A 25481-nucleotide genomic window follows, 5' to 3' on the forward strand; every position below is an offset into this window, starting at 1 on the left:
CGTCCTGCTGTTCAAGGCACGAATTACGACGTGATTTGATCGCAACCTGGGGAGATCGTTTCTCTATATACAAAAAAAAACGTGACATAGGGCCCTAGTGCTCGGGGCTATGAAGACAACAGAAGGAGAAACACACTACAGAGTGTTATAGCCGGAGAGGACGATTCCGGATGCGCATGAACGTGGCCCGTTCTACCCGCCGTGAAAGTCCACTGGCTATGGTGTTTTGGTGCCGAGTTTGACAACGCGGGTCACTATAAGGCGAGCGCACTTGGAAAGAATTTCGAGGCCACACCGTTTTCGAGGTATGCGCAATCAAACTTGCCGTAAGAAAGCACTGCCTTTCAACTCACTTGTTTTGTAACAAAACACATGTTTCATGAAATAAAGTACAACCTTAACTAGACCACATGTGTACTTCCTGGCAAAGTTCGGGAATCAGTAACTCATAACTGGTGTCATCTTGAGAATTCGTTTTGAGTGGATCCGTCACGCGAACGCAGCGGAGAGAATTTGTAAATTGCTATATGTGCAGGAATGTAATTGGTTAGAAAATTTATTATATAATTTTAGAAATTCTTCAATAATTTATTTCCATTTCTCGCGCTAATAACTTCAGCCTGTTTTAGTAATCCATCTCAAGGACTTCATTCATCTCAAAAACTCATCTTTAAAATTATTTTTGGGGGGGCAGTCTTCGCAGGAACACTCAGTATATCGTTTAGATCCCATACACTGTGAGAGTCGGTTTAAGCGAAAATTCGTTACGAATTTGTGAGGAACGCATTTCTTGTTTAACGATCCAATTACAGAGTTGGACAATTTTCTTTTTTCATTCGAAAAACCTCGCTCAACGCTAAGTTGCGGCGATCCATCACTACACCTCCAGCAACCCCATTTGACGGTGCCTCCCTTTGACTTCGTCGCTTTTACAGGTAAACGCACTCGCTCGTGTCTAGAATACCTAGCCCTCCACGCGCGAGCCTAGAGCGTCCCACAGCGTCCAGGTTTCTTTTTTCAATAAAACAAGGCCACTTTATTGTACTCGACTTTATGTTTGTCCTTTCCATCGCTCGCTCCTCCAATGAATATGTGGCTCCTATCTAAGCGTACTATAAAGTCCCTGCTACGCTGCTGTTAGTATTCACTGGTCTGAGTAGAACGGGCAGTAAGCGTCGATCTAACGTGATCTACTATTTCACTGGGCGCTCACTAATGCCGACGGTTTCCCGTTGGTATCGTGCACCATCGAGGTGCAGCGCCAGCAACGCCCCCTGGCGGCGCTCCTCATCACGTGAGCATTGTGAGACGCCTGGTAGCTGCGAAGGCACTGTTACTTCTGCGCAGCAGGTGTAGGTATATGGCTTGTACATAGAGTGACTCTAAGCAGGAGTTGCCTTCCGTGCCGCGTATAGTTAAAACAGTGCTTCCAACCTCTGAAGCCAGTTTCCCCTATATATGATAAAGAACTTCCCTAGATTTCCCTATATTGTTTTTAGGACACAGTCTTTCCCTCGGCCAATGTACTTTTCGTAGAGATAAACTTGTTTGTTTTGTAGATAGACCCCGAGAGGATAGCTTAAATTTATTGCCAAACTCGTTTTTATAAATCTGGCTAGTGAACTCGCTGCACTCAAGTTTAAATGATCTGGCAGTGCAAGTCTTGGCAGTGCAACAGTTTTTCTTCTCAAGTTTTCGCTAGATATAAAATGTTTTTCGTGAACAAGACCTAACATCCCTAAATTTTGTGAACTATTCCAAGGGTTGGCAGCACCGTGTTAGAACACTATCCCAGGAGTTGAAGTGCTTCACTAAATCTTACTGTCTGTGTCAAGACTTGGTTTGCCTTGGCATGTAAGTACTATTGACTGTTGACGTATTGTTAACCCTGACCTATTGCATAAGGCATCCTTTCCAAATCGTATAGTGCACAACCTTCATAGTTGTTGAACTTTTTTTCTAGTTTTTGATGAAGTACTCTTGCATTATTTTTGACAATTGTGGAGAATTTAAACACTGATTGGAAATTTCTTCATCTACTTATGCATCATAATCTAATTTCAGCAATACCAAAATATAAGGCTAGAGAAATGATTTTACCATGCGTACTTGGCTAAGCCGAAAAGTACCTCGCAAATGAACGTCGGTTCGAGGTTCACACTACCGCGCAACGTGATCAACATTATATCTATGTATCTTCTACGTCCAAATTTCACGTGTTTACATGTTTCGGGCTCCTAGCCAAAAAAAAAAAAACTTCGACATTATCCTTAACGGCGGGCCTTCTCTTACACTATGTACCTAGTAACCTCTGCACCACTTGTGCAGGCCGCAATTACCACAAATCTTATATTCTGTTTTGCTGGGCTATCTCGCCTTCCTGCTTTCACTCCCGTCCGTCCGTCCGTCCGTCCGTCCGTCCATCCATCCATCCATCCATCCATCCATCCATCCATCCATCCATCCATCCATCCATCCATCCATCCATCCATCCATCCATCCATCCATCCATCCATCCGTCCATCCATCCATCCATCCATCCATCCATCCATCCATTTTCGGGAGCCGATTCCAGAGGACGTGACCTCACAGTATACGACGACGGCGACTAGCGTAAAATAATACTACACACCGCTTCGAGATCAAAGGTAGCGACGGTGCTACAGTGAGTATAAAAGAGGGAGTTAAGAGAAGACAGGGAATTGCGAAGGGGCGGGGGAGGTGTTCTAATGGCTGAACGGCAGGATCTGTGGTTCAACGCCAAGGCAGCGGAGAGACTTACATACTTATATTGGCCATTATTGATCCGACAGCCCATGCGAGGAACTGCCGCGGGGTGGGCTGGTTCCGAGTAGACTGCAAAAGAACGGAGTCGCAGAGCAACTAATATGAAGAGTAGGGAGAGGAGTGCAAGAAGCAGAGCGCTTGTAACACTATTACAGCAGTTGGGTCGATGTCGGTCGCACCGCACCGTGTAGCGGCGCCCGAGCAAAAAAAAAAGAAAGAAAAATAGAAAAAAGAAAATGAAAGAAAAAAGGAACCGGTCAGGCACACGTCCCTTGAAGTGCACACGCGAGCCGACGAGGACAGAGACGCGCTAATGGCGAGCCGAAGAGAGAGAGAGAGAGAGAGAGAGAGAAAGAGAGAGAGAGAGAGGGAATGAGAGAGAGTGATGGGAAACTGGGAAAGGAAAGACGGGGAGGTTAAGTAGAGCAAATGTCTGATTGGTTACCCTCTAACGGGGGGAATGAGAAAGGGCGGAAAAGATGAAAAAGGAAACAAAGGTGGGGAAAGAAAGAACTGTTCTCGCTCGCAACGGTGAGGTGCACGAAGAACAAAGGCTCGCGGGCCGTCGAGGGGGCTGCGACGACACCGACGACGCCGATGACACGGTGTAAGCGGGTGACACGTAGGTACCAGGAGGGGAGAGGGGAGGGTTGGAGAGAACCGTAATTTAAACGCCGGACGGGAAACATGATTGTGTACTCTGTGATGGCCTTCTCTTATCCTGCCGGCCGTCTGCCTTGCCCCTCGCAGCCTCCGGGATACGTACTCTCTTCTGGTTAACCTCGCTGCCTGCACTCTGTCTGTCTCCGTCTCCGTAATGGCCGTTTCCTTTCGTCGTCTGGAACTAAGGATGTGCCGCCGTCTCTTTGTCGCACTGTCCGTTTCCAGCCAGCGTGCCGGCTTTTCTTTTTGCCGTTTGCCTAATGTGGGCAGCGGAGAGATTAGTGCCAGCGAGCGAAGCTGGGTCTGTCGCATTGTGTTGGCGGCGAAAAAGGCGACAATGAAAATACGAAGAGCCACACACGAGTGATTCGAGGACGGACAGCAGCCGGGTGTCGTTATTTCGATGCGTCCGTTTGTAGAGCTTGCCTCTTCTTGTTTGTTGCGTATTGTTTTGAATAATCTGTATAAGTTACAGTATGAACTCGATCTAATGAAACGCGATTTTACGAAGTTCCCGATTCAACGAAACACGACTTTACGAGGTTCCCGATCTAACGGAGAAATTTACATTCCCTGACCGGTACCCATAGGGTTCGATGTTACCATTAACCCGAATTAACGAAACAAACTTGGTCGAACTCGATTTAATGATGTTTTTCCTGAAATAAGTGAGCAAAAAATAGCGGCGATTTGTTTCTAATTTTGACAAAGACGAGTTCTTTTCCTAGCGTGCACTCTAAAGCTATCGCGTTAAGACATTTAGGTACCATGGTCACATCCGTAGCTTTCTTTTCACAAGGCTGCACGCCGCGTCCATGCACGGAACAGCAGACCCAACACCGCATCTGTGGTGGCGGCTGTGGCTGCTTTCGTTATTTCATGGTTTATGCGACATACGGCTGGATTAGCGGCAAATACAGTGCCGCGCGGTAGCCTTTGCGTGTCGCTAAGTTAAGGTTTTAGATTTCGAAGGACCGAAAATTTTTTCCTCCATTTTACGAACTTCGCGACTTAACGAAATAATTCGAGCCTGGTCATCACTGGGTTAAATTGAGTTTCAACTGTACTTCGGTAACTGATGGCTGTGCGGTTACTCCTTCGCAACATACAAGAGCCTGTCGGTGCCTACGGGCTGCAGAAAATCAAGCTACAAAGGACTCATTTTGACATGAATGGTCGTAAGTAGTGAGAATAATGAGAAGGAAAGGCAAGTTCGTTTTAAGGCACATAACCGCTCAAAGTGGGTGAGTATTAAATTTACAAAACTTAGATGTGGTTACGCTAGATGCAGCATTTTTAGTGCACACCGAGTCAGTCTCGTGGAAGACTTTTGTGACCACCGCATAGGTTGAGCTGCCGCAGCCTCTTGAATTGCAAATTTTGGTGTTTCCGTTCATATTGTCCACGGCGGCGCAGGTCGGTCGACCATCATTGTTTCGTCAACGATACCTCTGCGCGCCAAGGTATAGCAGCAGTCGAATCTCACACGGGTCAAATGGGCACCTCTTTTCCGCGACGTTTTATATGCGTGTACGATTAGCATGAATTTCGCATTGTTATGCTATTTTCTCTTGCTGACTGGACGTCAAATCTGCAGCCGTATAAAGGTTGCGCGGGCAAGTGAGTTTGTAGGCAGTTTCTTTTTTTTTTCTAAGGCATCCCGTGTAGTATTTTTGCGCACGTTTTAACGAAAAATCGAGTTTGAAGAGGATAGAGGGTAAGTAGTGCCGCTTGTGGCAGGGTGAAAGTGTGAGTGTTCGGAGAAACGGTAGTACTGTGAGAGAGTTGCTAGGAGACGTGTTAGAAAACGTTTGTCCCTCCAGAGGTGATTGCAGTAGAGTTCGGCCCTGCAAAGGCGGGGAGCCATATTTTCCTTCTTAATACAGAGATGTAAAACAGTGACCGGCACAGCGCACATAAACTGTAGTGTGGACAACAAAGATAATTAAAGTACGTGGCGTGCAAAACTCAATGTCTTTGACATGTTTCCGGTTTTCACTTCCGCCGCATGCAACGAGAAAAATGATATAGCCTTCAAGATCTGTGGCTATTTATCTAGAGGGCGCCCCCACTGGGGCGTGGACTTGGACACCACCCATTCGACTAAGCTACATCGTAATCCCGTGTTGTAGCACGCTTGCAGCGAATGCACGCTGGATGATGTATTGCCGAAGCTAATTTCAAGCAGTTGACTCTCCAAATGCCCCCCATTCACAGGATTCACGTCTATGGCCCGTAGGAGCGCTTGCATAATTGATTCATTGCAAACACCGTAATTATTCCGCGCGCTCTAAACTTTACCTGAGCATACCCAAAGACCACTTCACCTGTGTATCGAGTGATCCTTCCGTCTTACCCTCCATAAGTGTTCCAGTACATTTGAAACACTAGAAGTAGTACATTAGGCGCAACTTCGTGAGTTTAGGTCTCACAGCGAGCGCTTATCACATGATACCTATGATAATTATGCCTGTTGTCATTGCGGTGGGTTGATCGTCCTGAAGGAGCGTCGGCAATCGCCCGGCAGGAATGGCGCACTCATATGTGACAAGATTAATCTGACACACAGCCAGGTCAGTGTCCTGAGTGAAGCGAAGGTTAATGACGCAATACCCTCCATCGCATGCAATGGAAATTCCTTTCCGCAATTATGCGGCACTTCGGAAAAAAGAAACTATATCCAGACGTACGCTCTGGCTTTCGAGTACGTTTTCGAAACTTAGCAGACGACGCTTTGGCGGGGTGGGGAAACCGTGGCGCAGATGCACGCGAAGTCACGTGTCCCCGCATTTCTCGCGAGTTCACGTCCAAGGACACACGCTCTGGTGCCCAATTACTGCAAAACAGCGCAATGCCACACATAACTCAGATCGTCGCCCACGAAGCATTCCGTCTTTAACAAATTAGGAAGATCGCAACGCGAGCTGTCAAACACAGGGCATGTCAAAAGCGTAGGGTGCATGTCCTCGAGAGCCTTTGGAGAAAGCTAAATGGGCGAAAAAACGCGCCCACGTTTTGAAAAGACGCGCTACAGAAAGAAAAATGAAGTTCGCGCGCAAGCCTTGAAGAACACGTGCCCTTGGGGAAATGCAAGGTGGTTGCGCAAGTGAGACGTGGGCCTGGGAAAATCATTCCTCCGGGATGTATTGGATGATTTTTTTTTTCTGCGGGATAATACAGGCGCAAATTTTTGCCGAAGGCACCTTAGGCTACGCAAACACAGCAGTCTCTTGCAGATATGCGTTGGTTCCGATTGCGCAATGGCCTCGAGTCTCCTCGCTCTCGTCGCATCGAAAAAACAAAGAAGGAAAAGCCAACTCCGGCACCGCTAGTTTCATTATTGCACTCCTCAGGAAAGCACGGAGAGAAATTCCAGTTCTTCCGTCATAGCCGCTTTGCGTCGAGCTTTTGTGGCAGCGAGTGCTTCGTTGCCTCAGACTTTCAATTCCTACCGCGCAAAGGGCTTACCGCCTACATTTCCCCATTTCATCTGTCCGCACGTCTCCGCTTTCTTTTCGTCTGTCTCATACCTCTATTGCGCGCTGTGCCACCGCGCCATCTTGTCCAGATCCCCGGTATTGTCTGGCATCTCTTGCTGCAAGCACAATTCCTTATCCGCGCCAACTTTCTCTAGCCCACGACGAACTGTGTACCCAAAACTCGAATAACGCGTCGCTCGCGGCGCTGAGAACACTGTTTATTGTTCCCAATCGAACCCGGGCTGAAGAGCGGTACCTATAGAATGGCTCCGAGGGTTGTTCTGATCTGCCCGCCCGTCATCTCAGCGTCATCTACCGCTAGGTGTCGCAACCGTCCCTTTGCTTCGACTGATGCTACTGCGAAGTTACAGTCGCGTTCGTCGCGCTTGTCGATTTCATATACTACGAGCCTTCGAGAAACGGGGCTGTCGCAATTTCGGAATGTTCCAGGGAACGCTGACGGAGCAAAATCTATTCGAAGCACGCACACATTTTGTTTTCGTTTATTTATATATAAAGCTTTAGACAGTTCGTGACGAAACTAAACCTTTATAACCGGATTTACTTTTTACCGCCACAAAGACGCTTTTGATTGCGCTCGGGTGTGTGTGCTTGTGCGGTGAGAACATTCAAGACATATGCATTCTTGCTTCCGTCTTGGTGTTAAAGATTGTGGACTTGTGACAATAAGCCTACACCAGCTGGCATTGCAGAAAGTTGACACTTTTGCTTGAAATTCTGTGAGCGCTCGTTGAGAGGGTTAACCATAATAGCTTAAGCTTTACGTTAAGCGTCCGTTCCACTCGGACGAGGCACCACGGTGCATGGTGTATGCACACAGCTTCTGAGCAGAAACGCTTATGAGTGTAAACACAACGGTCGTGCCAGCAGCGGAATTGAGAAAGCTGCCCTGGCTCCGGCAGAGCCGATTAAGCGGTGCGTGATGATGTGTGCACTTGTCATCGTAGCTTTATTTTTTTTTCAGCCAGTCGTAATGCGCGCCTCTGGTGACCTTTCAAACCTCCACGCGCGCCGCGCATGCGCCGTGAATACCAGGACAGCACGACGGCGCGAACGCGCTTCTAGCGCCTGTATAATTGCTATCGCAATTGTAAAAATGCGTCTATATGCCCAAATAGTCTCCGTGTGAGGCCTTCGAGCCATATGAGGAACCATCCCACCTCGATTAGAGCAAGTGATACATTTGGTAGTGAATAAATTAGCCTAATACTTGCGCGAATGAATGGAAGCAGCCATGCGTGATTCTCGGAGCGTTCGGCTTCTTCATCGAAAACCGTTTTTTTGTGGCGCACGTCGTTCCGGGTGCGAGAATTGGCGCCACTCTCCATGCATTGTTGCTAGACAAATGCATGTTGTCTCGCAACGAGCACTAAAGCAGCGCTAAACAACAAAACGAGGAGAGGGACACTGTGTCCCTCTCCTCGTCCTATTGTTTAGCGATGTTTTACTGCTCGTAATCATGAACCAACCAGCCCAAATGCGTCACTCTTGTCTCGTAAGTCAGTCTTTCTTTTATCCAACATTCAGATACCGCCCTGTGCGTTTCTTACCCTCTGCGCATGCGTCTATTTTTCCTTGTTTCCGTCTTCACTGACCATTCAACAACTGACGTAATAGTTCTGCGGAAACCCGCAAGGTGGAGAGAAGTAATCAATAAAGGCAGAATGAGACATCCACCCAAGAGTAGCGAAGTGCTACAAAGGAAACCCATGCAGGTTCCTCGAAAGAAAAGCTTCGCAGTTGAAGAAAAATTCGTCCTCTTCAGGACTCGAACCCGGGACCACCGCATTTCCGGGGCAGCCGCTCTACCATTTGAGCTAACCAGGCGGCAAGCAGATGGAAGGCGTAGTCGAATTTCTTCAATTGCGAAATTTTTCCTTCGAGAAACCTGTATGGATTTCCTTCGTAGCACTTAGCTACGGTTGAGTGGATGTTTCATTTTCCCTTTATTCATTCACCAACTGGTCCAGCGCTTGGTCCTGTCCAGATTTGGGAGCCTCGAATATGCTAAGCCTGAAGTCGCGACAACCGACTGGAACAGGTTAGGGGCCGGCGCAGAATCTTCTCGCGTTCTCGCGTACAGGCAAACGAAACGCAGAATGTGCTGGCAAACGTACTCAAAGTATAAAATCTCTTAGCAAATTTCTCCCTCCCGAATACACTGCCTTCTTCTCGCATAACACAGCATTGGCCACTTGTTTCTTTTTCAGCCATTCAAGTGCTCAATCATGTAGATACGAAATGTCAGCTGCTTCTCCAAGTTAAAAATACTGAACTCTGATTCTATAGGTTTGATCGATTCGATTATAATGACGCGCTTAACGAAGGTGACGCTTGAGTAAGCGTAACGTAAAAAACGTTTCGCTCCTCTAACTTAAACAAATCCCGCCTTTTTCTCTGTATACCTTGAATGTATATTTAGCTAATACCCGGAATGCCTTGTTACGGTCGTTATCAGCGCGGCGAAGCAAAAGCGTGAAAAACTGGCTACACCTCAACGACTGGGAGGCTTAAACGCAGCCGCTGTTAGCCACGGTACATTAGGCTCCATTTCTCTTTTTTTTTTCTCCCGTCGCAAATGGTACTGTGTCGTGGAGTTTCCTGTCAATAAAGGCGGCGCACGTTGCTAAGCCTTATTTGTTCCTGTATACACAACGCCGTAGCGTGGGCATATAGAACAGAGTGTTACGCATGCATGCTTGGCGCCTGCGTCTTATCTAATCTGGGCGCGCGCGGCGCCGAAGTGGCTCGGGAGCAGGAATATTTGAGAACGGTGGCGTTGCTATCGGCTCTTGCGCAGGAAACGAGTGGCCACGGGAGCAGCGGGCAGGTCTGAAGCCAGCGACACCAGCATGAGCCGAGTCCCATGACTCCCACGCGTCTAGACGATCTCAACATGATTTCCAACAATGTTATGTCCTTCGTCAAGAAGGTGAGTGTCTTAAGTAACCGGAGACAAACACAAGAGCACGCCCAGGTCTGCCTGTTGTCGGGTTTTGTTTTTTTCCCGACTTCACGCTGGCACAGATTTGCAACCATACTGGTTTGCCAACCAGTCGTTTCCTCTGAAGCGAAGCCTTCTTTGCGAACGATTTCAGTTTTGCTTGAGCGGGAATGAAATCTTCAATGCCACCTTCACTACCACCTTCACTACCACTGCAGGCGTCCTAGCTGATGGCCTTGTTTTCTGCGGAAATACTCAGCAATAGCAACAAATGATGCCTAAATGTCCTCACTGCAACTAACGTAGGTCATCGAGAGCATAATTCATTTACTAAAGCAACCTTTCGCGCATGCGCCGTGAATACCAGGACAGCACGACGGCGCGAACGCGCCTGCTAAGTCTTTCTGCGAGCAAAACGCAGTTTACTATTGCACCATCTCCAGGATCAGCCCGCTCTAGTCGGCACGCCGACCCTGAATTCACTGTCGTAGAAAAAAAGAAACGCCAATCCTGGAGACAGTGTATAACGCGCAGTCACGTGGGTCACGCGGTGGAGGTCCCCGCGTCTTGCAGTCTTCACTTGCAGGCAGGTAATCGCGGTGGTGTCAAACGCTGCGCATAATTTAGTGAGTTGCATGACATTTATTTAAACGTTTCATGAAAACTTCGCTTTTCATATACCAACATGTGGTTTGGATCTGCACAGTTTTTATTGAGATTAACCTGAACAGAAGAATTCTTGTCACCGTTTGTTGGCGACGTCTACATCGTTTCACTTGGTTAATAAGATAGAAGAAAAAGAAGAAGAAGGGTTAACAGAAGAACATGTAACGTAAGTGAAAGTCTCTCTCGAAGAGTTCCTGTTGCAAATTTTTCCATTCGTACAACTTTCAGTTGTAGGAATGAGACACTATTACACACGATGCAGTAAACAGATGTTCGCCATATATGAAAGCATCTTCAAAGAAGCGTTGAAGTGCTTTCATTGCTTTATGATCCAGTACTTCTGATGCCTTATACTTAAGTGAAAAAGTTTAATGTGAATCAAGTAAATGAACTTCTCGTTCGAGGCGCTATGTGTAGTGGGCTTGGGACCACTGTGACGTAGGTGTTATACGTCGTGGGCATATTGAGATGCCTGGTACATGCCGAGGAGATGTACCTCCTGCTCCGTAGCAGTTATCGCAAATGCTGCGTTTCGCCATGTCGCTTCCGCGTATTGTTAGAACAACGTGTAAGCAGGTCGAGCGAAACGCTAAATTTTGTTACAGCATTCAATTTTTTTTTCGGTATCTCATTGGATTTATTTCTCAATTTCTGATTTTTCTTTTATAGCGAGCGTTAGCCGACTTTGTGTCTTTGCCTTCAATGCTAATTTCAATTCGCTGCTCTGCCTTGAAAAATGCCTCCATACCGACGGCCACGACTATTCCGCCTTTCCCACACGTGACGTCACAGCCCTTTGCCCGCGTATGCGCAGATGGTGAAGAGCGGCTCGGACGAGGACGGCATGCGGCTGGGCAGCAAGTTTCGCGCCACCGTGGCCGGCCTAAGTCCGCGGGCGTCACGCGCCGACCTCGGCCACTTGACGCCCGAAGAGCGTTCCATCCTCGCCAGGGTCTGGCAGAAAGAAGACGAGTTCGAGACGCTTGTCAAGTAAGTGACCAACCACCTCCGGCACGCATTTCTTCCAGATATCTGTTGCAGGCTGTCTGCTCCAGATCCCAGCCCTAGAACGCCGTTAGCACTGGTTCTTCTCACACAGCGCCTGTCACCGGCCCGAAACGGTCACGTCTTTCGAGGACTGGGTCAGGCCCTGGGCCTCACGTTAGACACTTTACTTACTTGGCATGTGAGGCTTCCAGCGCGAGTAATACTTAGCTCTATCTCTGGTCCCTCACCAACTTCCCCAAGTAGGCGTTGAGTCATCTTTCAATCAAATGAAAGCTACAGCGGTTAAGCGTAGCGCGAACGACAACAGGACACAGGAGCAACACGGACATATATACAGCACTGCTTTTTTCGGGTGCCCGCATGAATATTGTGTACTGGTGCCGTTTGCACTCCGCTTAAGCCATGCAGTATGACGAGCCAACAACTCCAACCATGCAACCCAACAGCCGCCGTCATTTCTCTGCGTCGCTCGCTTCTCATCCGACGCGACCTCTGTCACGCAGGAAATCCCAGACGCCCCCGCTCACGCCGCCCACCTCGCAACCGACGTCGACGGCCACGTCGACGCCGGACAAGACCTGCGACAAGGTGTTTCCAGGGGTCGCGTCGGTCAAGATCGGCGCCGGGGTGCCCAGCGCCGCGGCCGGGGCCAACAACCCCGCCGCGCCCGCTGCGGCGACCCCTCCTCCACCGCCTCCGTCGAAGCCGTGCCGCATCTGCCGCAAGGGCATCCAGGCGGGCGAGCCGTGCCACACGTGCGACGACTGCAAGCAGCTGGTGTGCGACGACTGCGCGTCGTACTCGCGGGACCCCCAGCACGCAGTGTGGCGGTGCTCGTGCTGCCGCCGACGCATGAGCCACGACAGGCTCGGGCCTCCGCCCGGGTCCGGAATGCACAGGGTGCCCTCGGTTCGTCGAATGGTGAGTGGCCTTGGGCCCCCGCAGCGGTGTTGCCTGCCAGCCGGCACGGGCTCTTTTTCTTTTTCTTTTTTCCTCCGGGGAAGCCCGTTCCTTGTGTGTTACACGCCTGTTCATGCCAGCGAACCACCTCGAATGGAACGGCATCATAAATATACAAAAGCCCCATAAAGGGACATGCCCCACATGATAATGGGAGCAAGCGGACTTCTACTTTACATCCCCATATTTTCACATATCGTATCTGGGAGTTATAGGGCGCATCGTTTCTTTTATTCGATGGTGTCTCATATGATATATCGGTACATGCATGAGGTCGTTAGTTGCTTATTACATTGGCAGATCGAAGCACCACTGCTGCCATGTTCAGCCAGTGTGTATGAAGTCTGGCAAGATTTTTATATGTTCTTCCGGTGCTTTCTTTTTTTAGACTGATCTTTTTACACTCCTTGCTCTGCGACTTCAGCTCGATGCGGTATTCCTAAATTCAAGTTTCGTTACCGGTGACGATCCTTTGCGAGAATTCATCACTGTCGTCTGATGTTTTCCAACGAATACAACATTGATTGTGTCGCAACTTTTGCTGAGAAGTCAGCAGCTTCGGCACCATCTTGGTGCAAGACTTTTTAATTTCCAAAGTTTCATTGAGAAGCCGGTGAACGGACGTCTTTTTCAAGCCAAGTGCTTTCGACATCATTCTAACAATCATTCGTGGGTTACTAAGCGCGAAAGAGCGCTTACGATCGATGTTTTTATCTTCACGCGAGCTGGAGGGCCGTCCTAATAATGTATCGCCCTTGGGGTCTACACGGCTTTCTCGAAAACTTTGAGCACAATTGAACAGAGTTCTTCCCTTTAAGACAGCCTTCCCCTGCGCATTTTGCGACGTTTGATGAATTTCTGCAGCATTATTGCCCCCATTTCACAAGAAATCTTATATTGATAATTTGTTCCGTCTGTCTGTCGATCTCCACTTCGATAAAGTCTAAAAAATGACTTGCAGAAAAAGCACACGTATAAAGTTCCGCTTTGCCATGCAAGCAGTCTCGCTCGTTCTAGAGGCCTACCGGATCGTTTCCATTGGAGAGAGGCGGAGTGTTGCACCCTCTCCCCCTTTTTTTGCTCACTCACTGCATGAACTTTCGGGACAGACTTCATATGGTCCACTTTTCCCTCATTATCATCTGCTGTGGTTACGCTATTCTTAGGCCACGCGAAAACTCGTATTCGCCATTGCCCAGTTTCTCCTGTGTTAAGCGCCAGCGATCTGACCCTTGAAAATTACGGCGTGGCACCCTAGCGTAACCTGCAGCAATGGCAAAGTACAATTCAGTTCGTCTCAGTGTCCCTCCAGACCGAGACACCAGAGTGCTGGCGCACATTTTAGTGACTGTGAAAGCCTAACAGGCATTGAAATGTGCTTACGTGCGTGCATATTGACGCTCACAATTAAGAAGTGTGCACTGACTCGCCTCTGTATGTTCGCTACGCAACACTCAGAGGGTAGTCAAAGAAAAGGGTCATTGTTCCTCAATTTCGCTTGTCATGACAAATTATGTTAACATCGCTTCGCGAAGCTTTCTGATGCAGCCTTAGTGCTTACTCTAGCTCGTGAAGCTTCATGCCTGAAGCGTGTTGTGGGTCATGCATGGCTCCGAAATTTGCATGCAGCTAGCGTTTTACTCTTGGTAGTAGGTTATACTTAATGTTTGCGCTGACCCGTGTCCTTTATTTTATTGAAATGAAGATGAAACAAACAGATGTAGTCATCTCATAATGACGATGGCTACAGCTTTTCGCATAACAAAATTACCGATATATAAAATAGACCTATGGAGTAATAAAAGGCAAACAAACAACGTCCCAGGGCCAAGATTCCACAACACACAATTCTATGCACACACGAACGTACAGGTATCAAAGGCGAACAGAAGTCGCACCACACTGAGTTCGTAAACAGCTTGCCTCGTGCATCTTGTGTGTCATACGTCTAATTAAGCAAAAAAAGGACAACATAATAAGTGTGCACCAAGATTTCGGAGGCCAACAGTCGTCATATACCGAGTGCATGCTAGAGGGCGCCACTATTGGCAAAATACAGCGCCGCAGAAAACACAAAGTTTCACCACGCGTCACGTAGCATATTGGCACGTTACTAGCGTAAGTTGGTCAAATTGATCCTGAAGCTGTAATGGACAAGCAAGAGCCCCTGCATGTATCGACGCCACCATGTGCAAGATAGACCTTACCCTAACTCCCAATCCCCTCTCCCCCCGCTATATCTTTCTGTCTTCGCTGTGCAGACGGAGCGAATCGTACAGGACAGTGGAGGCCTGGGTTGCAGCACGGGCCCCAGGGGCAGCTTCATGCTCAGCGAGCCCCTCAAGGAGGCGCTACGTCTCGAAATGCAGATGCAGGTAACTGGGAAAGAGGGTTGTGTAAGTGCATGTACGGCAAGCCACTCATGACTGATTGGGTGTAGACGACCATTTGATGGCTGTGTATGGAAAAATTGTGCAGATGAGCAAATGCAGGTCATCGGCAAATTCTAGCAATGCAGCAGCTGTTGGTAGCCATGTCGGCTATATGTTCCACTATTTCGTTAGCTGTAACGAAAAATAAGCGATGTACTTCGAAGGTGCCTTCTGGCAGATTAGATTCACCAAACCCATCGATAAGCCAACGAGCTGTATTCCTCACTGTATTGCGCCCATCATAATTAACCTCCATATGCCTACGCAGCCTTTTTGCTTCTCCTTCGCGGGGTCCTGCAGATTTTTGCTTTGTGCAACTTAAATGGGATAGCTTAACGTGACTTTCTTTTCCAAAGCATGGAAATTTTAAAATAATGCGCCTGATGTGTATCATCATTGTTCGGGTTGTGTTTGACGACGATTACACATAGTCATGCCATCGCATTATATTTCTAGTAGGTCTGTTTGTATTGAAGACAAGGCCTCAGCTGACTGTACTCGGGTTTGGCGTATCTGGGATCTGGGTATCTCGTAACCACTTGCAGAAAGATCGGCCCTTTCGAGCCTCCAGAGCGTCGTGGCTAGTCGCACAATGTATCAAAACAGGTCTCAACGAGACAATAAGCTGTGATTACTGCAGAGTATGTAAAATCAGCGGTACGATTGTAATTAGAGCCGATGTAGTAGAAAATTAGGCAACATTGCAGTATGTTCTTGCAAAAAGAGTGCACCATTGTAGATATAAACATATTGAAGATAAGCCTCCGTATGGCACAATTTTGGAAAATGGAGCGAGTTCGCTTGGACTAAGCAAGGCTCGAACGAGATAAAAGTGTCTGGAAGTCGACTTCAGTGGTACCCACAAGAAGTGAGGATTAGTTGCAGAGTATGTAACTTGAACTGTATGGGAGTAATTAGCGCCAATATATTCAGAAATTCACATTACACTGTACCCCTGCAAAGGGTGCATGGCCATAGATATAGGTAGGTTGAGGAAAAGCCACCATACGGCACACTTTTGGGAAAAGGAACTGGTTTGCTTGGAATAGGCAGGAAAAGCGCGAGGCAATAGTGTCTCGAAAGCGGCTTCGGTGGTGCAGAGTAAATAAAATTAGCGGTACGGGCGTAGTTAGCTTCAGTATAGTGGACAACGAACCACATTTCAGCTGTTCTATCTGCTATACTCTTCTATCTCCGCGATCGGCTCACCTGGCATCTTGGTGAGAAAAATAAAGGGTAAACTAAGTGTGGACATAATTATCGTGTGCGGGTGTGTGCGTGTGCGTGAGTGTATGTGTGTGTGTGTGTGTGTTGCACTGTCTTGTAAACTTCAATTAATTTATGCGTGTACACTTGGACGCCTCTCTGGTTAGCTTTGTTTCGACGACAATTTACTCTGTAGGCCAAGTAGGTGTGTGTCTCTATAGTACATATGCTTATTAAATTGAGGGAAGGGGGCGAGAGCGTCGATTTCTTAAATATCTTGAAAGTTATCTGAGGGTTGGAACGGCCTAAAGAAACACTGAAGGATTGTGAGGCACGCTGTAGTCGAGGAGTACGAATTAATTTTGACTTAATCTCCTTTAACGTGCAGCACCTAAATATAAGCAAACCAGACTGTTTTTTTTTTTTGCATTTCGCCCAATTGACATGCGGCTGCCTCGGCTGGGAATCGAACCTCGGGCATCGCGCTCAGCAGCTGTCATTGCGCTACCACGGCGGGTAAACTGCCTTGATAAAGGTTGCTCTAATGTATCCCGACTTGTCGTTATGCTACAGTTATTAAACAAACGCGCTCTCCGCTATCCTTGTCCATCCTGTGGTCTATTAAGAGTTACAGGATGAGTGCCAGGACATGACAAGCGTATTCGAGGACGGCAGATAGCCTAGGTAACGCGACAAAATTTGGAAATTGGAGGCACAAGTCGGAATCAGCTGGTCCAAGACAAGACCAGCTGATATCGCTGGGATGGGGGCCTTCTTTCTGCAGTGGAGTAGCAAATTAAATAGCAGCAACAACAACGAAACGCCACGAACGTGCCTCCCGTCGCAGGTCGACGGCGGCTGCCTAGCCCCGCCGAGCGCCCGCACCATCGTTAAGCGTGGCTCGTACGCGGGCCAGACCGAGTGGCAGCGCAACGGCCTGCGCTCCTCGTCTCCCGAGCGACGTCACAGCTACCAGAAGCCCGCGGCTGGTCCCGACCGGGACGCCTCGTCGGACTCTTCGCTCGAGGACGACTACCTGCCCCGGGCGGGCCGCCTGCGCCGCAAGTCGCGCCTGCAGAGACACAAGAGCCGCACAGCGGCAGACGTGAGTACTATACCACCCGACGTTTTTAGAGCGCAGCTCTTTGGCGTCCGTTCCTGGGTTTCGCGTCGTCGTCGGCGTCGGCGTTGTCGTCGGCGTTGTCGTCGGCCTCGTAACCAGCTCCGCCCCCCTTCGCTGGAGTGGGAGACGAAGGACGCGAGCCGCGAATGGCGGAGACCAATGAGAGCGGCCCCTTCAGTGACGTGCGCGCGCGATGCTGGTGTCATGCGGACCCTCCTTACGGCTCGATGCGCACTCGTGTCTGGTCTCAGCCGATCCGCTCGTTTCGTACTATCGTCTGCTCGCGCCAAAGCTCTCGCCCGCGCCTGTTTGGTTCTGTTGGGTCGGTCTCGTTGGCGCTTGTTTTGGTTGTTATTGTGTGAGATTGTTTCTTAATCTGATTGTATGCGCTATGCGAATTGTATAGTACTTTCTGGAAGCCATGCGGCACCAGCGATCACACTGGAACCTTTGACGAGTCATGTATAAACGCCGGCTCGCTTGATCCGCAGATCAGATTTTCGACCATTACAGACTCTGCTACAGGTCTCTCTCAAACTCTTTGCTTCAAAATATCGCGAAATGGAAACACGTATAGAGCTGCGCTCAAATTTCGCATTAGGGAGTATCGTAATCGTCGGATAATTTTTTTGCTTTTTTTTAAGGCGAATTTCTGAACGAATAACTTCGAATAGCATAGAATGGAAACGAATAGAAGAGTGTAGTGCTTGGTGATGGTCGGACTTTCCCCACCGATACAAAGAATCCCATACAAAGGCGTCGCGCTCCCGCACAAGTTGCGGTGCCCGTTCCTCGTCGAACGCTAACTAACAACAGCTCTTTGAGATATTTGAGCTTTGGTTTGGATGGTGCGGTCGAGCGATGGGGCGCCCGGGAAGGACAGCTCTCGTCTTCTCCCGCCACCCTCTCCCCCCTGTGGCCGCTGAGGGAGAGGGCTACGGCGGCGGCAGAGGAGGATGGCAGTCGCCTTTCACGCTGGTGCTCGCGCCGCTGGAGGCAACGCACATGCGGCGAATAGGCTCATAAGTACAACCGCCTATGCCACCGCTACAGATGTGCCGGTTAACAATTCGGTCCTTTGCGCAATCTCTGAGCTCAATCTTGCTCCCGCGCGGTGGGTTAGTGCGCGCGCTTGGGAGTGGGCAATGTCATTAATATTGGGAAACGAGTCAAGCTGGGGGTCGAGGTGAGCCGGAAACCACGTGATGGTGTGCGGAGAGATTATCTTGTTCTTGAGAATCTTGTGAGCCTCCTCAGCGATGGATCCTGAAGCGAAAGCCCTGACCGCCGATCTCGAATCAGTGAAGATTTGTGATCTGCTGTTGTCTAGGAGTGCTATAGTAACTGCGACCTGCTCCGCTCTGGTTGGTGTTGAGCACTTCAGGGAAGCCGCATTCACTATCTGTCCGTTGTGATCAACGAGGGCAATGGCGAAGTTAGACGACTGTCCACATTGGGCTGCGTCGACAAAACATGCCGGGTAAGGATCGTCTTTGGTACGCTTGAGGAGGGCGAGGGCTCTTGCCCTGCGTCTGCCTACGTTGTGTCGAGGATGAACATTACGGGTAAACGGTGCAACTCGTATGTTGTTCCTTTGATTTTCAGATATTTCATATTTCCGCTCTTCCATGAGGATAGGATTGATCCCAAGAACTGCCAGGATCTTCTTTCCAGCCGGGTTACGGGATAGACGGGCCAGTTGGGCTGACTCCTGGGCCTCGATTATCTCGTCCAATGTGTTGTGCACTCCTAGTTGCATAAGGAGGTCCGTGCTCGCCCGTAACGGAATGCCTAGTACTTTTTTTATACTTTTTCTGATGAGAGTGTTTAATCGTTTCTTCTCGGAGTTATACCAGTTGTGCATGGCTGCCACATAAACTATATGACTCATGAGGAAGGCGTGGAACAACCGGAGGAGGTTGTCTTCCTTTAAGCTTCTCGAGTTTCGGGACACTCTCACTACTTTCAGTGAAATTACTACGCACTATCACCTGGGTAGGAGGACTTATCCTCCCCCTCACTGCAAACTGGCTAGACCTCTGGTGTCCACTTTACGCATGCCTCAGACACAGTGCTATCCGAACCTGGCCCTTTTCCACATGATCACTCCAGAGGCTTTCAGCTCTACTTGCCCCGACTGTGGGGCTGTTAGCAATCTCGCACACATGCTCTGGCGATGCCCCTCGTTACAGGGACCCAATCGCATCACAGAACAAGAATGGAGTTCTGCCATCCGGAGCTCAGAATATGCACATCAAACTTGGGCTGTCCAGAGAGCCCACGATGCGGCGGTTAGGCTTGGCCTACCAGTCCCCACGTGGGAGCGGCCCGCAGCTCTGCCCTAGGGCAAAGCGTCTCAGGACCTTGCTATTAAAGTTCTTTGTCTGTCTGTCTGTCTTTGCGCAATCACGCAACGAAATGACAAACGCCATACAAACATCCTCACTGCAGCAAACAGGCGCCTTCAAGCACATAATTTCCTTAATAAAACGAACAGTTTTCTAGAAGCGTTCAACTGTTGGCTTTCGTTGAGAATCATTGTCAGTTGTCTCTGTGCGATTTTTTAAAGGTTTCCTGTGATGGTTAGGGACTTTTCCGCCTTTCCAGGTGGATAACTTGAAGCGGCGAACATTGATTGCACAACAAATCGCACTGTAGATGTAGCTAAATAAACATATTCACTAATTGCTCAGTTTAGGTCACGTGCTTCAATTGCAAAATTGCAGCTGAGCAGTAGTGGAGTCCCAACTGATTGGCCGAAATCTTCAGACTAGCACCGCTTTTTGGGATATCCATCCGCGAATCCCGGTGAGTAAATGAATTGGGGTTCCAGTTAAGGCCGTCCCGAACTGCTGGACGCACACTTTTGGAAAAAAGATGTTAAGAACACAAATGTGTATTTCATAAGGCACTCTACTGAGAAGTGATATCTCGAAAGTGGGGCTAGCTTTAGGTTTTTTACAAAGCACGCACGAATTCACCAGCGCCCGGCTTCAATATTAATATCGCGTATGTTCCCTTACGCAAATAATTAAAACGGTATTCAGTTACTCTTTCTTAATTAGCTGCCTAGACGTAGTGTTTCGTCCTGAAAGCAACGTCAGCTTAATCAGGTAATCTATCTGAATATGTCGACGTGCTCTATATGCCCCATGCGATTGTTTCTTTAATCAGTTCGAACAAACTAAATAAAACACACAGGGTATATATTTACCGACCTCATCGTTTTCGATGAGGAGCTGCCCGAGCGTTTCTTCTGCCTCATATGCGGGCGATATTGGCTCACATTTCACGAGAAAGAGACACTGGGCTTTTGGATTTCATACCGTAGTCCGTGACGGTATTTGCTTAGTTCGTTCGAAGTAAAAATACTGGTTTAGCCCTATACCACGTGACCCTTTGGAAAGGCGCATGCCGTCGGGTAAAATTTTCATGTCGTGCATGACGCACGCAAATACAGTGCCTAGTCAGTCACATACAGTGCATAGTTGCAGTCACAGAGCCTATCCAGTGCGGCTATGTGACTTCGTATTACCGCGTTATATCTGTGCGACTGTAAGGTAACCCTGAAACCTCCCAACTCGTATAGTAGCGTAACCAGAACAGCGAACATTAGAATCTTGCGGTGCAACTCCGCAGGGTGCCACCTGTCGTCAGGGTGGCAGCGGACGCGTCATCTAGTCTACCGCAAGATACTCAACACCTAAAGCACCACTCGTTCAGCGCACAGAGTGCTGGACCACTTTGCGAGGATCGCTTCGTGTTAAGACCGGTTCGCAAGAGGGAACCGCTTCGCAGGCGATTGCTCCTTTCGACCAGTCAGTTCCATGTGTCCCATTTATACTGCGCCATGCTTCGCCGCCTAACACTTCATTCTTGCATGAAGCTGATGCTGATACCACGCGCATGTACTCCGACAGAGATAGATATAATGGGGTTGGACACCGACGTGAAAAAAAAAATTGTATAGAGGACGCATGGAACATAGAAAGCGCGTAAGATAAAGAGCACATAAAGTAATATCAACAGAGGTGGAGATTGATAGAAAAGATAACATAGCGGGCAGGAATACATAGTGAAGAGTAGAGGAGGAGGCAAAGGGGAAGGTACTCTTTATCATCAGACCCTCCGCAGCAACTGTAAGGCATGAGTACGCGGGTTTTATACTGACTTTTCACAGAAATGTTCACGGAGGTGTCATATTTTGCGCAGAATTTTGTTTTTATTTCGTTTCCTTGATCCATACCTTAATCTTCGGACCTGTCATCGCTATCGTTGTCACCAGATTAAAAAAAATATAAAGATAATTTCGAGAGACAACACTTTTGCCGGCGTGCATATGACCGCTGAAGTTCAGGAAAAAGGGTCAGTTTTCTAGAGAATGGTCGAAAGGAGTAAAACTGTTGAAAAATGCTGCAGTAAGGTTAAGAAAACTTCAGGTGAGACGATGTTGAAAGATCCCTGCGTCAGTTTTTATCATTTGAAGTCATAACATAAACATTCTATTGCACATTGGAATGGTCTTCCGGACGGTGTCGTTTGCTTAACGAACCACAATATTTTCGTGAAAGCGTTGTACCAATTACATGCAAAGTATTGAGCTCTTCTCTCTTCTGCTAGTATTTTTTATTCACAATAAAGTGTTAATGTCACTTACTCTTGGCTATTATTTCGGTCTTTCTAATACTTGTATAATTTACTTACCTCACTGCGTATTGTTTCCTAGTTAGCTTCATGTTAAATTTTATTTTCTGTATGTTTCTTTTTCTTGTGTGCTTTGTACTAATCGATGTAACCACCCTTACTCAACACCCTGTATTGGGCCTGTAAAGCATTATAAGGAAAAAAATGAATTAGCTTAATCATTCGTGACACCAGCGCTGACCTTGAACAAGAAGGGAAACCGAAAGACACAATTTTTGTTATTCAGAGACGTTTGAAGACAACAGGCAATGAAGCCAAGAAAAGCATAGAAGAAACTGCTTGTTTAATAACTGCACAACGATAGGTAGGTAAGTTTCGGTAGGGCCCGTTATCCCAATACACAGTTGAGAAATATGCACATATGTGTCACCAATAGACAAAAATAGTAAGTCTACAAAAAATTAATGTAAGCAAGGGAAAAAAACAGGAAAAGCGACCCATATTCACCCACGTTAATTAAAAGTTCCTGTACACTGTACTATAAAGCACTACTATACGCATAACATGCGAATGTAATTTTTCAGGTAGTACTGGCGTTGAACATTCAATTCCCATATAGTTCACAAAAATATACAATTCACGTAATATTATTCACATTGCTGCCTTCGTGAAAATTCCAAAGGGCTGTTACCTTAATTGCAGTGTACAAAAATAACGAAAAGAGAAATTAAATTCTACACACAAAGCTTCTTGCTTGTGGGAGCCTTTCATATATTCTTCACATTGGCTTTATATCATTTTCATATCATTCGGCACGCTGATTGACCCGGTCTTGGAACACACGTTAAAACCGTGGAAAAGAAGGATCTTTACAAAATACGGCCTTCCTCCAAGACTGCATTTTGTAAAGATGCCCTATCTTTGTTCCGATTTCATTATTTTCATATAAACCGGCACGCCGATTGACCCGGTCTCGGAGCACCAAGAATGAAAGCGTGGGAAAAAGAAGGATCTTTACAAAATATGGCTGCCCTTCAGGTCCACATTTTGTAAAGATCCTTCGTTGCCCCGATTTTATTCTTTCACATCATCCGACACGCCGATTGACCTGATCTCGTAACAAAAATATTAAAATCGTGTAAAAGAAGAATCTTTACAAAATACGTCCCTCCTTCAGGATCACATTTTTAAAGATCCTTTTTTGCCCCGATTTCAATCTTTTTACATCATCCTTTCCACCGACTGGCCCGGGGCGGCTTGCACGAACATTTAATAACAAAAATAATAGCAAATTTAAGAACACGTTCTTAAATTTCCCGTACACGACGCCTAGTCCGCACAAGAACGCGTTCTTAAATTGGTTATTATTTTCGTTACTAAATGTTCGTGCAAGCCGCCCCAGATAACTGAACTAAAGCCCCTTAAACTTCGTAAAGTACTGCCACGCTTTGAACAATGCCGCCTCCTCCTCGCGCACTCTGGCCGAGGCCGACGCCACGTCGCTATTGGCCTAATAGCGTCTCGTGGGCCCTCGCGCCGTGCATCAGCGCCATTTTTGCTCTAGAAGCGTCTACGGAGTTGCGAGGAGCGCATGTTGGTGCTGTTGCTATGCTCGGGCAGTGTAGACGGCGCCACGGTCGAGGAGGGAGCGCGAAAGAGAGGAGAAACGAGAAAGGGTGAAGGCTGAAGAGGAGAGTGTCGCTACATTACGAAGTTTAAGGGGTTTTAATCTGTACCAAGAATCAAATGTATCGGCAAGAATCATCAAATCGGCAAGAATCAGATGTATGCGTTAAAAGACAAAGCCGGCAATATCATTACTAATATGGATGAGATAGTTCAAGTGGCTGAGGAGTTCTATAGAGATTTATACAGTACCAGTGGCACCTATGACGATAATGCAAGAGGAAATAGTCTAGAGGAATTCGAAATCCCAAAGGTAACGCCGGAAGAAGTAAAGAATGCCTTGGGAGATATGCAAAGGGGGAAGGCAGCTGGGGAGGATCAGGTAACAGCAGATTTGTTGAAGGATGGTGGACAGATTGTTCTAGAGAAACTGGCCACCCTGTATACGCAATGCCTCATGACCTCGAGCGTACCGGAATTTTGGAAGAACGCTAACATAATCCTAATCCATAAGAAAGGGGACGCCAAAGACTTGAAAAATTATAGACCGATCAGCTTACTGTCCGTTGCCTACAAACTATTTACTAAGGTAATCGCAAATAGAATCAGGAACACCTTAGACTTCTGTCAAGCAAAGGACCAGGCAGGATTCCGTAAAGGCTACTCAACAATAGATCATATTCACACTATCAATCAGGTGATAGAGAAATGTGCGGAATATAACCAACCCTTATATATAGCTTTAATTGATTACGAGAAAGCATTTGATTCTGTCGAAACCTCAGCAGTCATGGAGGCATTGCGGAATCAGGGTGTAGTCGAGCCGTATGTAAAATACTGAAAGATATCTATAGCGGCTCCACAGCCACCGTAGTCCTCCATAAAGCAAGCAAAAAAATCCCAATAAAGAAAGGCGTCAGGCAAGGAGATACGATCTCTCCAATGCTATTCACAGCGTGTTTACAGGAGGTATTCAGAGACCTGGATTGGGAAGAATTGGGGATAAAAGTTAATGGAGAATACCTTAGTAACTTGCGATTCGCTGATGATATTGCCTTGCTTAGTAACTCAGGAGACCAACTGCAATGCATGCTCACTGACCTGGAGAGGCAAAGCAGAAGAGTGGGTCTAAAAATTAATCTGCAGAAAACTAAAGTAATGTTTAACAGTCTCGGAAGAGAACAGCAATTCACTATAGGCAGCGAGGCACTGGAAGTCGTAAGGGAATACATCTACTTAGGGCAGGTAGTGACCGCAGATTCGGATCATGAGACGGAAATAATCAGAAGAATAAGAATGGGCTGGGGTGCGTTTGGCAGGCATTCTCAGATCATGAACAGCAAGTTGCCATTATCCCTCAAGAGAAAAGTATATAATAGCTGTGTCTTACCAGTACTCACCTACGGGGCAGAAACCTGGAGGCTTACGAAAAGGGTTCTACTCAAATTGAGGACGACGCAACGAGCTATGGAAGGAAGAATGATAGGTGTAACGTTAAGGGATAAGAAAAGAGCAGATTGGGTGAGGGAACAAACGCGAGTTAATGACATCTTAGTTGAAATCAAGAAAAAGAAATGGGCATGGGCAGGACATGTAATGAGGAGGGAAGATAACCGATGGTCATTAAGGGTTACGAACTGGATCCCAAGGGAAGGGAGCGTAACAGGGGGCGGCAGAAAGTTAGGTGGGCGGATGAGATTAAGAAGTTTGCAGGGACGGCATGGCCACAATTAGTACATGACCGGGGCTGTTGGAGATGTTTGGGAGAGGCCTTTGCCCTGCAGTGGGCGTAACCAGTCTGATGATGATGATGATGATGATGATGATGATGATGATGATGAATCTGTACCCACTGCCTTGGCTCCATTGCCTGTTAGCTCCGTACGAGCCTGTGCTGACCGTGACTCTTAACCCACTGCCTT

At 47.7% G+C, this 25481-nt stretch overlaps 1 protein-coding gene and 1 long non-coding RNA gene across 2 annotated transcripts in view; one reads left to right on the forward strand and one right to left on the reverse strand.

Annotated features, from left to right (window-relative positions):
- Positions 1-25481, reverse strand: part of LOC135907780 (uncharacterized) — a 242829-nt gene that overhangs the window by 141265 nt on the left and 76083 nt on the right. The window lies entirely within an intron of this gene.
- The window catches only part of Fife (regulating synaptic membrane exocytosis protein fife), a 46525-nt gene continuing 30791 nt past the window's right edge, over positions 9748-25481 (forward strand). The window contains exons 1-5 of the mRNA XM_065439508.1: positions 9748-9882; positions 11375-11550; positions 12072-12489; positions 14790-14903; positions 17014-17271. Coding sequence (XP_065295580.1) covers positions 9817-9882; positions 11375-11550; positions 12072-12489; positions 14790-14903; positions 17014-17271 — 1032 coding nt within the window. The 5' untranslated portion in view covers positions 9748-9816. The remainder of the gene's footprint in view (positions 9883-11374; positions 11551-12071; positions 12490-14789; positions 14904-17013; positions 17272-25481) is intronic.

Source organism: Dermacentor albipictus, chromosome 6, assembly GCF_038994185.2.
Source record: "Dermacentor albipictus isolate Rhodes 1998 colony chromosome 6, USDA_Dalb.pri_finalv2, whole genome shotgun sequence".
Taxonomy (NCBI): Eukaryota; Metazoa; Arthropoda; class Arachnida; order Ixodida; family Ixodidae; genus Dermacentor; species Dermacentor albipictus.